This window comes from Callithrix jacchus, chromosome 13, assembly GCF_049354715.1.
Source record: "Callithrix jacchus isolate 240 chromosome 13, calJac240_pri, whole genome shotgun sequence".
Taxonomy (NCBI): domain Eukaryota; kingdom Metazoa; phylum Chordata; class Mammalia; order Primates; family Cebidae; genus Callithrix; species Callithrix jacchus.
The window spans coordinates 40,628,457-40,642,696 of record NC_133514.1 but is presented as its reverse complement, the minus strand read 5'-3'; the positions used below and the strand labels follow the sequence as shown (position 1 = coordinate 40,642,696).

The following is a 14,240-nucleotide window of genomic DNA, read 5'->3' as shown; positions in this document are numbered from 1 at the left end:
AAACTGTCTTCCACAATGGTTGAACTAATTTACACACCCACCAACAGTGTAAAAGTGTTCCTATTTCTCCACATCCTCTCCAGCATCTGTTGTCTCCAGATTTTCAAATGATCACAATGTAGTTTTGATTTGCATTTCTCTAATAACCAGTGATGATGAGCATTTTTTCATATGTTTTTTGGCCTCATATATATCTTCTTTTGTAAAGTGTCTGTTCATATCCTTTGCCCACTTTTGAATGGGCTTGTTTTTTTCTTGTATATCTGTTTTAGTTCTTTGTAGGTTCTGGATATTAGCCCTTCGTCAGATGGGTAGATTGCAAAAAATTTTTTCCCATTCTGTTGGTTGCCAGTTCACTCTAATGATTGCTTCTTTTGCTGTGCAGAAAATCTGGAGTTCAATTAGGTCCAACTTGTCTATTTTGGCTTTTGTTGCCAATGCTTTTGGCGTTTTAGTCATGAAGTCCTTGCCTACTCCTATGTCCTGAATGGTTTTGCCTAGATTTTCTTCTAGGGTTTTTATGGTATTAGGTCTTATGTTTAAGTCTTTACTCCATCTGGAGTTAATTTCAGTGTAAGGTTTCAGGAAGGGGTCCAGTTTCTGGTTTCTGCACATTGCTAGCCAGTTTTCCCAACACCATTTATTAAACAGGAATCCTTTCCCCATTGCTTGTTTTTGTCCGGTTTGTCAACAATCAGATGGTTGTAGATGTTTGGTGTTGCCTCCGAGGCCTCCGTTCTGTTCCGTTGGTGTATATCTGTGTTTTGGTACCAGTACCATGCTGTTTTGATTACTGTAGCCTTGTTGTGCAGTTTGAAGTCAGGTAGTGTTATGCCTTCAACTTTGTTCTTTTTTCTTAGAATTGATTTGGCTATGTGGGCTGTTTTCCAGTTCAGTGAAGAGGGTCATTGGTAGCTTGATGGGGATAGCATTGAATCTATAAATTACTTTGGGCAGTATGACCATTTTCACAAAACTGATTCTTCCTAACCATGGGCATGGAATGTTTCTCCATCTGTTTGTGTCCTCTCTTATTTCCTAGGCCATTAAGAACTTGCTTTATGTATCTGGGTGCTCCTGTCTTGGGTGTGTATATATTTAGGATCTTTAGCTCTTCTTGTAGCATTGATCCTTTTACCATTATGCAATGTTCTTCTTTGTCTCTTTCGATTTTTGTTGGTTGAAAGTCTATTTTCTCAGAGACTAGGATTGCAACTCCTGCTTTTTTTTTTGCTCTCCATCTGCTTGGTAAATCTTCCTCCATGCCTTTATTATGAGCCTTTGTGTATCCTTGCATGCGAGATGAGTTTCCTGGATACAGCATACCGATGGGTTTTGTCTTTTTATCTAATTTGCCAGTCTGTGTCTTTTGATTGGGGCATTTAGCCCATTTACGTTTAGGGTTAATATTGTTATGTGTGAATTTGATACTGCCATTTTGATGCTAGCTGGTTGTTTTGTCTGTTAGTTGATGAAGTTTCTTCACTGCGTCAATGTTCTTTACCATTTGGTACATTTTTGGAGTGGCTGGTACTGGTTGCTCCTTTCTACGTTTAGTGCTTCTTTCGGGAGCTCTTGTAAAGCAGGCCTGGTGGTGATGAAATCTCTGAGTAGTTGCTTGTTTTAAAAGATTTTATTTCTCCTTTGCTTATGAAACTTAGTTTGGCTGGATATGAAATCCTAGGTTGAAAGTTCTTTTCTTTAAGGATGTTAAATATTGGCCCCCACTCTCTTCTGGCTTGTAGGGTTTCTGCTGAGAGATCTGCTGTGAGTCTGATGGGCTTCCCTTTGTGGGTAACCTGACCTTTCACTCTGGCTGCCCTTAGCATTTTCTCCTTTATTTCAACCCTGGTGAATCTGATGATTCTGTGCCTGGGGGTTGCTGTTCTTGAGAAATATCTTTGTGGTGTTCTCTGTATTTCCTGCACTTGAATATTGGCCTGCCTTGCTAGGTTGGGGAAGTTTTCCTGGATAATATCCTGAAGAGTGTTTTCCAGCTTGGATTCATTCTCGCCATCACATTCAGGTACACCTATCAAACATAGATTAGGTTTTTTCACATAATCTCATATCTCTTGGAGGCTTTGTTCATTTCTTTTTACTCTTTTCTCTCTAATCTTGCCTTCTTGTTTTATTTCATGAGTTGATATTCGACCTCTGAAATCCTTTATTCTGCTTGGTCAATTTGGCTATTGAAACATGTGCATGCTTGGCAAAGTTCTCACATTATTTTTCAGCTCCATCAATTATGTTCCTCTCTAAGCTATTTATTCTCATCATCATTTCATCAAACCTTTTTTCAACATTCTTAGTTTCTTTGCATTGGGTTAGAACAAGTTCTGTTAGTTCAGAAAAGTTTGTTATTACCCACTTTCTGAAGCCTGTTTCTGTTAATTCATCAGACTTATTCTCCATCCAGCCTTGTTCCCTAGCAAGGCAGGCCAACATTGAAGTCTAGGAAATACAGAGAAAGCCACAAAGATATCCCTCAAGAACAGCAACCCCAAGGCACAGAATCATCAGATTCACTAGGGTTGAAATGAAGGAAAAAATGCTAAGGGCAGCCAGAGCAAAAGGTCAGGTTACCCACAAAGGGAAGCCCATCAGACTCACAGCAGATCTCTCAGCAGAAACCCTACAAGCCAGAAGAGAGTGGGGGGCCAATATTCGACATCCTTAAAGAAAAGAACTTTCGACCTAGGATTTCATATGCAGCCAAACTAAGTTTCATAAGTAAAGGAGAAATTTAAAAACAGATAAATTTTTTAAAAAAGAAGAAAAAGCCTGTTTTCTTTATTAGTATAGAGGTGTCCCAACACTTAGAAGTTACGAGGAAGAATGATGGCAAATGAAAAAGAAGTGAGGAGCTTAAATTTGGAGAATAGGAGCTTAAATGAGAGAGAGCAGTGTCAAGTGAGAGCCAATAAAATGTTATGGATTAGTAATTTTCTTCCACTAAAATATTTACATTCTTACACAGTTGACTTCCCATAATCAGAGATTGAAAGCTTTGACACAGAGTTGGGAATTTGGTCTGTTGTGGATGCTGTTATATAGGTTTATTCTAAGGGTAGATAGTTTATGGAAACTCTTACATTAAAATTTGAGGTTTGATGTGTCTTTAGTCATTTCAGTGGTGTGAAGACCTTTAGTAACTGCAGCTTCGAAGACTTTGCACATTTTATTTCAAAGCAGAAGTCCCAGTGTCTTCACAATCAACCTCGCTTAGATCCTCTTTACAAACAGCAACCTGTGTGTGGTAACACAATTCTGGAAGCAGGAGAGGAGTGTGACTGTGGGACCGAACAGGTTGGTACTAATTTGGAAGGTTATGCACTAAAATTGCAGCAAAAATTATTTATTAATTCAAGTGTGAAACTGCCATTTTTCTTAATTTATCAAGCTAAGTTTTCTGCAAATGATTCAGGAGGACATGTAGGTATTATAACAACTAATGAGTGGACTTACATATATTGGTATAGTAGTCCTTTGCTTTGTAGATCTACGTGAATTTGTGAGAATATACAGGTAATTTTCTTTTATTTATTCCAGCTTTTTTGAGGTATAGATGACAGTTTTAAACTGTATATATTTGAATTATACAGCTTGATTGAGCATATGTGTACATTTTGAAATATCCACTGAAATTTAGATAACTAACATATTTGTAATCTCACATAGCATTTTATTTCTTCCTTTTCCTTTTTAAAAATTTTCCTTTCTGCTGAGAACACTCAGAATCTACCTTCTTAGTAAAGTTCAAGTACATGATATGATATTGTGAACTGTAGTCATATTTGATATTCAGAATGTATTCATCTTGCAGAAATGAAACTTTACACCCCTTGACCATCATCTCCCTGTTTTCCCCTCCTTGAGGTCCCTGGTAAGCACCATTCTATTCTCTCAAATAGTAATTTTCAAGGCCACTAATTTCATAACTGAGTTGATGTAGGTTCAATCTCTTCCTCTTGAATATTTAAACCTAAAATTTAAACCTAGTATTTAACCTAAATTCCTTTGCTGTTCATAAAGAGAGATATAAAGCTTTCACTAAGGAGCAAGAAAACCTGGACAGCACATTCGTGGTCTTTGAAAATTTTAATCCAGGTCAATATTTGAGTCCAAACAATTTGTAACATACATAATTAAGAAGAGCTAATTGTCCCAAACAATAGAAATCTTAGATAAAGCACCTGGCTTGAAGGGAGGTGAAGAGAGCAGAGATAATGGGAATGAAATGAGGGAACTATTGAGACTCACAGTGAATGGTACAGACTGGACTGAAGAGAATCAAGAAAACTAAGTAGACTTCATTGTGCCCTACTGTGGTCACTCACGTAGCGCCCCCCGCCAAACATAAAAGTATGTTTATAGATCCTAAGATGCGTGTTATATATCAGACAGTTTCACTCTTGTTTCCCAGGCTGGAGTGCAATGGCTCAATCTTGGCATACCAGGACCTTCGCCTCCTGGGTTCAAGCGATTCTCCTGCCTCAGCCTCCCAAGTAGCTGGGATTATAGGCAGGAACCACCACACCCAGCTAATTTTTAAATTTTTAGTAGAGACGGTGTTTCTCCATGTTGGTCAGGCCGGTCTTGAACTCCCCAACCTGAGGTGATCCACCCGCCTCAGCCACCCAAAGTGCTGAGATTACAGGAGTGAGCCACCGCACCCAGTCATATATGTGATATGTTTTAAAAAAATTATTCCTTGTCACCCACTTGTTTCTGCTTGGCTGAGTTTGAATGGAAACATTCTTGAAAATTTCTTCAGTTGGACAGTAGTGTATCTAAGCTCTCTAAATGTTATATAATTGAGGCTTAAACCATTCAGATAAAACTTTCCCCTCTAGAATTACAGTAGATAGCAGTAACAGTGAGAATTCTTAGAACAGCTGCAAAAAATACTGACTACTCTGTGCGTCCAAGTAAGTATCTTGCTATAACTCATATGAAGACTACTAAATCCACGATTTATTTTTGTGTGATTTATCACATTTCTTTTTCCAATTTACCCTATTTTAAATTTCTGCACATTTAAAAAATCTGTGTGTGTGTGTCTGTGTGTATGAATGAATGCATTGTCTTTAAGCCTTCTTCTTATCTATTGCTTTTATCAACCCTAGTAATAGAAGTTTGAAAAGCATATTCACTGGGCATAGATGAACTAAAGCATAAAACAAGGCATAGTAAGATATGAGTGAATGATATAAAGGTGAAAACTTCAGTATGCTGACAAGTAACATCACTTCCCAGCCCTTAATTAAAGAATTAAAAGTGACACAAATCAACAATATATGCCATAAGATGCAGAAACGTGTTAAAATATTATAGATTCAGAAGGCTCTAGTAAGACATAGTCACTACAATAGAATTTTTAAATTATAATTTCTTTTTATTTTATGTCATGTATTTAACTATCTCTTTGCCTAGAAGAGGCAGAGCTCTTCTTAATGACTTGACTATGGTGGACCCCAGGGCTTCGGAGAATCCTTTTATCAGTGTAACCAAACCTATTCTAGCAATGTGAACAACACACGGTCTGGCAATGAGTAGGTAATTAATAAATGTCTGTTAAGAAATGAAATGAGTAAGAGCTTTTATTTATTTCTCTCTTTGCCAACATGTAAATTCAGCATCATCATGTGTATGTTACATATGATGTTGCCATCATGAAAACGTCTGTCCAATGTGAATAAAAGTTGGAGAATAGTTTAGAGCATTTGATTTGCCTTACAGAATTGTACCCTTATCGGAGCGACATGCTGTGATAGTGTCACATGTAGATTGAAAGCCGGTTTAAATTGTGCTGAAGGACCTTGCTGCAAAAATTGTCTAGTAAGAGCTTTTTGAAAAATTTCAATATTGCCTACATAAGCAATTATCATTATTATGCTTATGTATTCACATTCTGCTTAATTCAATATCATTTACTTCATCCCAACAGTTTTTGTCAAAAGGAAGAGTATGCAGGCCTGCCTTTGACGAATGTGACCTCCCTGAATATTGCAATGGATCATCTGCGTCATGTCCAGAAAACCACTATGTTCAGACTGGGCATCCCTGTGGAATGAATCAATGGATCTGTATAAATGGAGTTTGTGTGAATGGGGATAAACAATGTACAGACTTATTTGGCCACGGTATTTATTATCATTTTATTTCTTATATATGTGTTTTTTCTGGAAACTTAACAGAAATAGACGCTGATACATGCCCAACAATGTTTGCGACTTTTAAAATGTCATGTTTAGTTTAAATATTCTAAATAATTCTTGAAAGAGAAGAATATGGCCAGGCGTGGTGGTTCAAGCGTGTAATCCTGCACTTTGTGAGGCCGAGGCAGGCAGATCACCTGAGGTCAGGCGTTCAACATCAGCCTGGCCGACCTGGAGAAACCCTGTCTCTACTAAAAATACAAAAAATTATCCGAGTGTGGTGGTGCATCCCTGTAATCTCAGCTACTTAGGAGGCTGAGGTTGCAGTGAGCTGAGATCACGTCACTGCACTCCAGCCTGAGAGACAGACTGAGACTCCATCTCAAGAAAGAAATGTACATCTATGCAAATAATTGGCAAATGAGATTGTGGGGCTGGCTAGGCAAGTCTGAAATCTATAGGGCAAGACAATTAAAAGGGCAAAATAGAAATTTTGGGCATAAATTGAAGCTGAAGTAAACAGGCAGAGTCTCTTTTCTTTTTCAAGGAAGCCTGCTTTCAAGGTCTTTAAACTATTAATAATTGAATCCGGCCCATTCACGTTATCTAAGATCATATTTCTTAAAATAAACTTATTATAGACTTCATCACACCTACAAAATACCTACAGAACAATGCCTAGATTAGTGTTTAACTGAATAACTTGGTACTATAGTCTAACCAAGTTGATGCATAAAACGTATCATCACACCGCCTTTCAGCAGTTTCTCCCGGATAACTAAAGTTCACTTTGAGCTGTAGATTTTGGCTTTAGTTCTTTGTTTTGGCCTATTTTTTCATCTACCAGCAATGACTTGCTACCCTAGCCAAGGTTACAATGTTGACTGCTTACCCATAACGAGCTTGCAGATGACCTCTGTTACTTTTCAGCTCACTGCTGCATCTGTGGGTTGTAGCTGGGCTCTGAGTCTGTCCACCCTGGCAGCGAGCCTTGTACTGCTGCGTTCTTATGCCGTAGTTAAGTCTCCCTGTCAAAGATTTTTGACTAAGTCCATCAAGCAGAGCAGATGGAGGTTATCAGAAATAAACTGCTTTTTAAGTAGGTTGAATCTTATGAGAATTAAAATGATGCAGATTATGCATATAGGTTGAATGATGGGAGGGTGAATGAATCAATTGTGACTCCAATATATCTCTGGTCTGGGGAAATTATCATGTAAAACATAAGATAATTGGTTAGTGGTTTGACTTGAAAATACCTTCATGCTAAAACTGTTTATCAACAAAGAAGTCAATTATGTGTAAAATGTTTCCTACATATTAACAGATATTGACTTATTATAAAAACTTACTTAAATTAAAATACATTTTAATTAGATTAAAATACTTAAATTACTTAACTACAGGTTAAGCAACACAATGGTTAGCTCTGAGTATGTCTAGGATATGTCTATGGATAGTAGACAGGAGTCCTTTCAATTGTTAAACATTGCATTGAAGTGGTTTTGTATGATCTTAAATCTATTTTTATTTTGAATGTTATATTATGATCTTACTTTGTACAATGAGTATCTTAATCCATTTCAGAATTTTAAATGTATTTGTTACTTATTTTTAATTACTATGTGTTTAATATGATAACCACACCTTTTTATTTTCAGAAGTAGAGTTTGGTCCTGCAGAATGTTATTCTCACCTTAATTCAAAGACTGACGTATCTGGAAACTGTGGTGAAGTTGATTCAAGATACACACAGTGTGGAGCTGAGTATGTTTTCAGAAATTAATCTTAGAACCTCTACGTATCATCTTATTTTGAAAATAACATCAAATAATTAAGATTATGTGTAAGCAAAATATCCCCTGAACATAAAGACCCTGTTTATTCAAATTATAAATATCATAGACAAAGAAGTCTGTATTTATTCTCTCCTATACCCAAATTATCATTTGTGCTTTTCCACAAAGTGTTTAATTTTCATACAGGTACATTAATTACCCATCAGTAATTATTTTTATTATGCACGCTGTTACTTTATTTTTCACAATGGATGACAATCCCCTTAGTAGTAAAGTGAAAATACATGAATTTTTACTATTTAAGAAGCAAAGTGTGGTATTTAAGAACGTGTGCTCTACAGTCAGACATTTTGGTTTTAAATCCCAACCCCACTCTTGTGACCTTAGGCATGTATTTCAGTTTTTTTATATGCAAAATATGCACATGAATAACACATCACTGGTTTGGTGCCAATGGGAAACATAGACACTCTATGAAAAACACTTGACTGGTAACTGATACACAGTATGTACTATAAAGTGTTAACTATTAGCAGTTACTATTATTAAATACATTAGAACTAGAAGGCCGGCCAGGGTGGCTCAGGCCTGTAATTTCAGCACTTTGGGTGGCTGGATCCCCTGATAGGAGTTAGAGACAAGCTAGCAACATGGGAAAATCCTAAAAATACAAAAATTAGCCAGACATGATGGCACAGGCATTATGGCAGGTGCCTGTAATCCCAGCTACTCGGGAGGTTGAGGTGGGAAAATTGCTTGAACCGGGGAGGCTGAGGATGCAGTGAGCTGAGATCGGATCACTGAACTCCAACCTGGGCGACAGAGCAAGACTCCATCTCAAAACTGAAAAAATAAATACATTAGAACTAGAATGTTGCAGAAACCCATTTCTATTTCCTAAAATTTTATGTTGATTTATTTCAAAGGTAAAGTAAAACTTCTGTAACAGGGCCGGGCGCGGTGGCTCAAGCCTGTAATCCCAGCACTTTGGGAGGCCAAGGTGGGTGGATCACAAGGTCAAGAGATCGAGACCATCCTGGTCAACATGGTGAAACCCCGTCTCTATTAAAAAAATATACAAAAAATTAGCTGGGCATGGTGGTGCACGCCTGTAATCCCAGCTACTCAGGAGGCTGAGGCAGGAGAATTGCCTGAACCCAGGAGGCAGAGGTTGCGGTGAGCCGAGATCGCGCCATTGCACTCCAGCCTGGGTAACAAGCACGAAACTCCGTCTCCAAAACAAAACAAAACAAAAAAAAAACTTCTGTAACAAACGTTCTCGCTTCCATGAATAGTACAAGGAATTCCCTTACACCCTTTGCTTAGGTGTGCAGATTGTTTCTTTCCTCATTGCTTGACCTTCTATTATTCTAACTCTTCTCTCCTCTCTTCATAATTATTTTTTCTGAACTTTTTGAGTGAAAATTGAAGACTGTGCTTGTTTATTCCTTAATAAATCAGTGTATTTATTCCTCAATAAATCCTCAATTTATCTTGAAAATGAAGATGTTTTCTTACATAAGTTATTATAGCTATCAAACATGACTCATATTAGAATTTCATTCATTGTTTAAATAGAGTAATTTTAGGCTTTTTTTTTTTTTTTTTTTGAGACGGCGTTTCGCTCGTTACCCAGGCTGGAGTGCAATGGCAGGATCTCGGCCCACGGCAACCTCCGCTTCCTGGGTTCAAGCAATTCTCCTGCCTCAGCCTCCCGAGTAGCTGGGACTATAGGCGTGCACCACCATGCCCAGCAAATTTTTGTATTTTTAGTAGAGATGGAGTTTTTACCTTGTTGACCAGGCTGGTCTCGATCTCTTGACCTTGTGATCCATCCGCCTCGGCCTCCCAAAGTGCTGGGATTATAGGCGTGAGCCACCGCGCCCGGCCTAGGCTATTTTTCTTGTTCAGGAACAAGCCCAGTGTCAGATATTCGTGTTTACTCAGTGTGTGTGTGTGTGTGTGTGTGTGTGTGTGAGCTTCGCTCCCGTTCACCCAGACTGGAGTGCAATGGAGCGATCTCGGCTCACGGCAACCTCAGCCTCCTGGACTCAAGCCATTCTCCTGCCTCAGTGTCCCGAGTAGCTGGGATTACAGGCGCTTGCTACCATGCCCGGCTAATTTTTTGTATTTTTAGTAGAGACAGGGTTTTGCCATGTTGGCCAGGCTGATCTCAATCTCCCACCTCGGCCTCCCCAAATACTGGGATTACAGGCGTGAGCCACTGGGACTGGCCTCTCATAATGTATTTTTTAGAGTTGTTTAGTTTGAAATTTTTTTTCTTTTTAGTTGTGTTACTTTTTATTAATTTTTTTGTTTGTTTTGTTTGTTTGTTTTTTAATAATACTGGTTAAGTAATTCGTAGAATTTTCCCACAATTTAGGTTTCTTTGATATTTTTCAAGATTATATATAAGTTATTGCATTTTGGCATGTTTGTCACTGAAGTGATATTGTTGTGTCCTTGATTTTTTTCAAGGTACATGCCATTTTCTTTTCAGCATTAGACATTTTAGGTTAAATGTTTTGATAAAGTAATTATTCTTTAAGTCTTTCAACTGTGAAATTATTTTTTTTTCCCTTTTGTGTTTACTGTGTAATTTTGAAGGAGTTATACTGAGGCTCTGGGCATATTCTGTTTCTCCTCAAACTTTCACTAACTAGTTTTAAAATCCATTGGTGATTTTCTAATTGTATAATTGACTTTGCCTTTATTAGTCAGAAATGTAGGGAGAAGAATTCACTCTCTATTTTTATTTACTTATCTATATATTTATGTATGTCAGTTCAGACACAGTAATTATTATTTTATTCAATAGGATAGAATACATTACTATCATTATTTATTTTGATACTTTCTCAAATTGTCTTAATTTTGACTATTGGGAATCCCTTTGAGTTTGTTAATGTGTCCTTTTCAAAAGTCTGTATGACTTTTTAATAACTTCCAACTTTTTCTAGCACAAGGAAAGATGTCATAGGCTGCATGGTACTTCTTCTGCTTCTGCTCTGGATTCAGCTATTTATCCAAGGAGCCTCGGTTCCTTTTCTTAGAAGATGGTATTTGAAAATAAATACTTAAGCACAAGCTGTGTGCCCGTCTGCTGTTTCTCATTACCTCTCAGGCCTATCAGTCAACGGCGCTAGGACATGCATTTCATATATACACATACATGTATCACATATTCATTTATTTAAATCTCTGCATTTAAGACAACTTAGTGATAATTCTAATTCCAATTAAGTGTCATAAAGTACATCTTAGAAATACAAGTTGCTTTCTCATATACTCAAGTTCCACATGCACAGACATTTGCTTTATAATTGCTAAAGCATATACTGACTAAAGGAAAGCTTCTAGCTAGTATAACTCTATTTTCCTTTCATCTTTGATGCCTTTTATGTTACCTGTGTTAAAGGGCTTCTCTGCTGAATGCAATGTCTGGATAGTATTGGTGTTAGTATCCAGTGATTTATTTACCCTCTCTGTTTGTTATATTTTACTTTTTCTTTGTATGCTTAGCATATTTTTAAACTTTATATATATAATATGACTAATACATAATAGAAATTGCATTCACTTTTGCTTTTCTGAAGGCTAGAATTTTGGAATGGAAGAGATTAGTTCAGCAGTCATCCAGGTTTTAGGCTGAGTATAAATCTGAAATTTATATTCAGATTTTAGTTCTCAGTCTACGTTTCCAATCATCTAATTGATATTAGGCTCATATTTTAATTCTGTCCTTGGATTGTTCTAGCTAAGAATCTTCAATCTTGGATGTGCTTTCATAAATTATTAAACAAAGCCCATCTACAGAACATCTTGTGCTGCAGTTCCCATTCTTAAAGCTCAGTTATATAGTTCTTCCCTTTCTAGTTACATTCCAGCGTCTTCCAAGTATTAAGCAGGTGGTCTTCAGATTACAGTTCTACCTTACTACAATGCCCTCCAGCCAAAGACCACCACGAAGGCAGCTGTAGTAGAACAAGTGGGAATTTTCTACATGTTGAGTGGTAAAAATGCACATTATAAGAAATTGTGAAACATGCCAGTTTAGAGATTTGGACTTGTGTTAAGTGATTTTAAAAAAGCTTTCAGGAATTGGATCTTTGCTCTAAATTAGATGTTTTTAAGTAGAGCTACATTGTAGTAAGATATAGTAAGAGACATATTGTAGTAAGATGCACATGACCGTGTATCTTAATAAATCTCATATATGAAGAGGGAAGGCTAAAGTGAAGCCAAAGCTGGAATTGCTAATGAGGCAAGTCACACCTATTAGTCAAATCATGAGAATGTACAGTAAATTTGTGGTTTGGACAATGTTTATGTTTCTCCTCTGTGTTCAGACATGATCTATGGAGTGAACTTACTTTTTCTCTTAATCTTTCATGATCACAGAATGGCTTTGCCTAAAGTTGATGTTCTATGAAATTACTTACTGTTAGGCCAGTCACAGTGGCTCACCCCTGTAATCCCAGCACATTGGGAGGCTGAGACGGATGGGTCACTTGAGGTCAGGAGTTCAGGACCAGCCTGGCCAAGATGGTGAAACCCCCATCTCTACTAACAACTACAAAAATTAGCCAGGTGTGGTGGTGGGCGCCTGTAATCCCAGCTATTCTGGGGGCTGAGATGGGAAAATCGCTTGAACCCAGGAGGCGGAGGTTGCAGTGAGTCAAGATCATGCCATTGTACTCCAGCCTGGGCAACAAGAGTGAAACTCCCTCTCAAAAAAAAAAAAAAAAAAAAAGAAAAAGAAATTACTTAACATTTAACACGTGTGCACTATGAGTGCGGAACAGCTTTTATCAACTCCAAGCCCTTGCCTGAGACACCTGGCCACTTCAGGGGCTGGTTTGCCCATTTTCGTTTTCTTCTTTTGGCCTAAGGGAGAAAAGTTCAGGCCATAGAAAATTGCTCCAAGACATCTATATTTTCATCACTGCTGAGATTTTGATAATTAGGAGGCTATTTAGACAACATCTGTTGTCTATCTCAACATACATAGTTGTCCTAAGGTTAGTCTCTCTGCCTGCATGGTTTCCTGAACCTTCTGATGTAGCAATGGTCATGTGGTAGCATTTAAGATTCCAAACAAGATGCATGGGCCAAATAAAAATCTTACAGTTTGTAGCATGTACTGTAGGCAAATGCTCACATTAATCTATAGGACATAGTACCTTATGTGACATACATAGTGATAAAACTACAGTATTAATTGGTGATTATTTTTGTTAATTAATGTGAGCGACCTTGAAATTTTCATTTAAAAGCACTCAAAAGGTGAACAGATGTTAAATTCATGTTTAGCTTGCGTTTGATTTTGTTTCAGTTTCAAAGAAAAGTGAAGAAATGACAAAAAGTTGTCAGGCTGGCCAGGAAATATTAGGTTGATCCAAAAGTAATTATGGTTTTTGCCATTGAAAGAGTGGCAAAACCCACTATTATTTTTGCACCAACCTTAGTTCATAATAACTAAAATGTTCAGTTGTGATTGACAATTTAGGCAAGGCCTTTATTTATTTTGGTGTTTTAAAATGAATTGCATATATCCTTTGCAAAGCTTGAATACTTTATTTAAATCTATCTGTTTTATAAATAATATTCTTGTATTTCTCTAAATTAAAATTAATGATTTTTATTTATGGATAAATTATAGAAATCTGCAGTGTGGAAAATTAATATGTAAATATGTAGGGAAATTTTTACTACAAATTCCAAGAGCCACTACTATTTATGCCAACATAAGTGGACATCTCTGCGTTGCTGTGGAATTTTCCAGTAATCATGCCGACCGCCAAAAGATGTGGATAAAAGATGGAACTTCTTGTGGTTCAAATAAGGTAGGTAGTTTTTCATTCCTAAATAATTTCCCAATATTTTAGACTCTGCTCTTTGTTGAGATGGAGTCTCACTCTGTTGCCCCAGCGGGAGTGCAGTGCTATGGTCTCTTCTCATGGAAACCTCCGCCTTCCAGGTTCAAGTGATTCTCTTACCTCAGTCTCTTGAGTAGCCAGCATAACAGGTGGTTCCACCATGCCCAGCTAATTTTTGTATTTTTAGTAGAGACTGGTTTCACCATGTTGGCCAGGCTAGTCTCAAACTCCTGGCCTCAGGTTTTCTGCCCACCTCAGCCTCCCAAAGTGTTGGGATTACAGGTGTGAGCCATTGCACCTGGTGTAGACTCTGTTCTTAAGTGATACATAATTCGTATTTTTCTCTCAGAATTTAAGTGTAGATTCAATACAGAAAATCGAAAAAAGCTTTAAAAATAATA

General features: G+C 37.3%; 1 protein-coding gene and 1 long non-coding RNA gene across 4 annotated transcripts in view; one reads left to right on the top strand and one right to left on the bottom strand.

The window, feature by feature from the left end:
* LOC144578968 (uncharacterized) overlaps window positions 1-14,240 on the bottom strand; it is a 50,488-nt gene that overhangs the window by 5,000 nt on the left and 31,248 nt on the right. The window lies entirely within an intron of this gene.
* ADAM2 (ADAM metallopeptidase domain 2) overlaps window positions 1-14,240 on the top strand; it is a 75,137-nt gene that overhangs the window by 46,801 nt on the left and 14,096 nt on the right. For all 3 annotated transcript variants that reach the window (XM_078347535.1, XM_054243878.2, XM_035270361.3), the window contains 5 exons: window positions 3,126-3,309; window positions 5,743-5,841; window positions 5,951-6,146; window positions 7,823-7,928; window positions 13,623-13,806. In XM_078347535.1, the coding sequence (XP_078203661.1) occupies window positions 3,126-3,309; window positions 5,743-5,841; window positions 5,951-6,146; window positions 7,823-7,928; window positions 13,623-13,806 (769 nt within the window). The remainder of the gene's footprint in view (window positions 1-3,125; window positions 3,310-5,742; window positions 5,842-5,950; window positions 6,147-7,822; window positions 7,929-13,622; window positions 13,807-14,240) is intronic.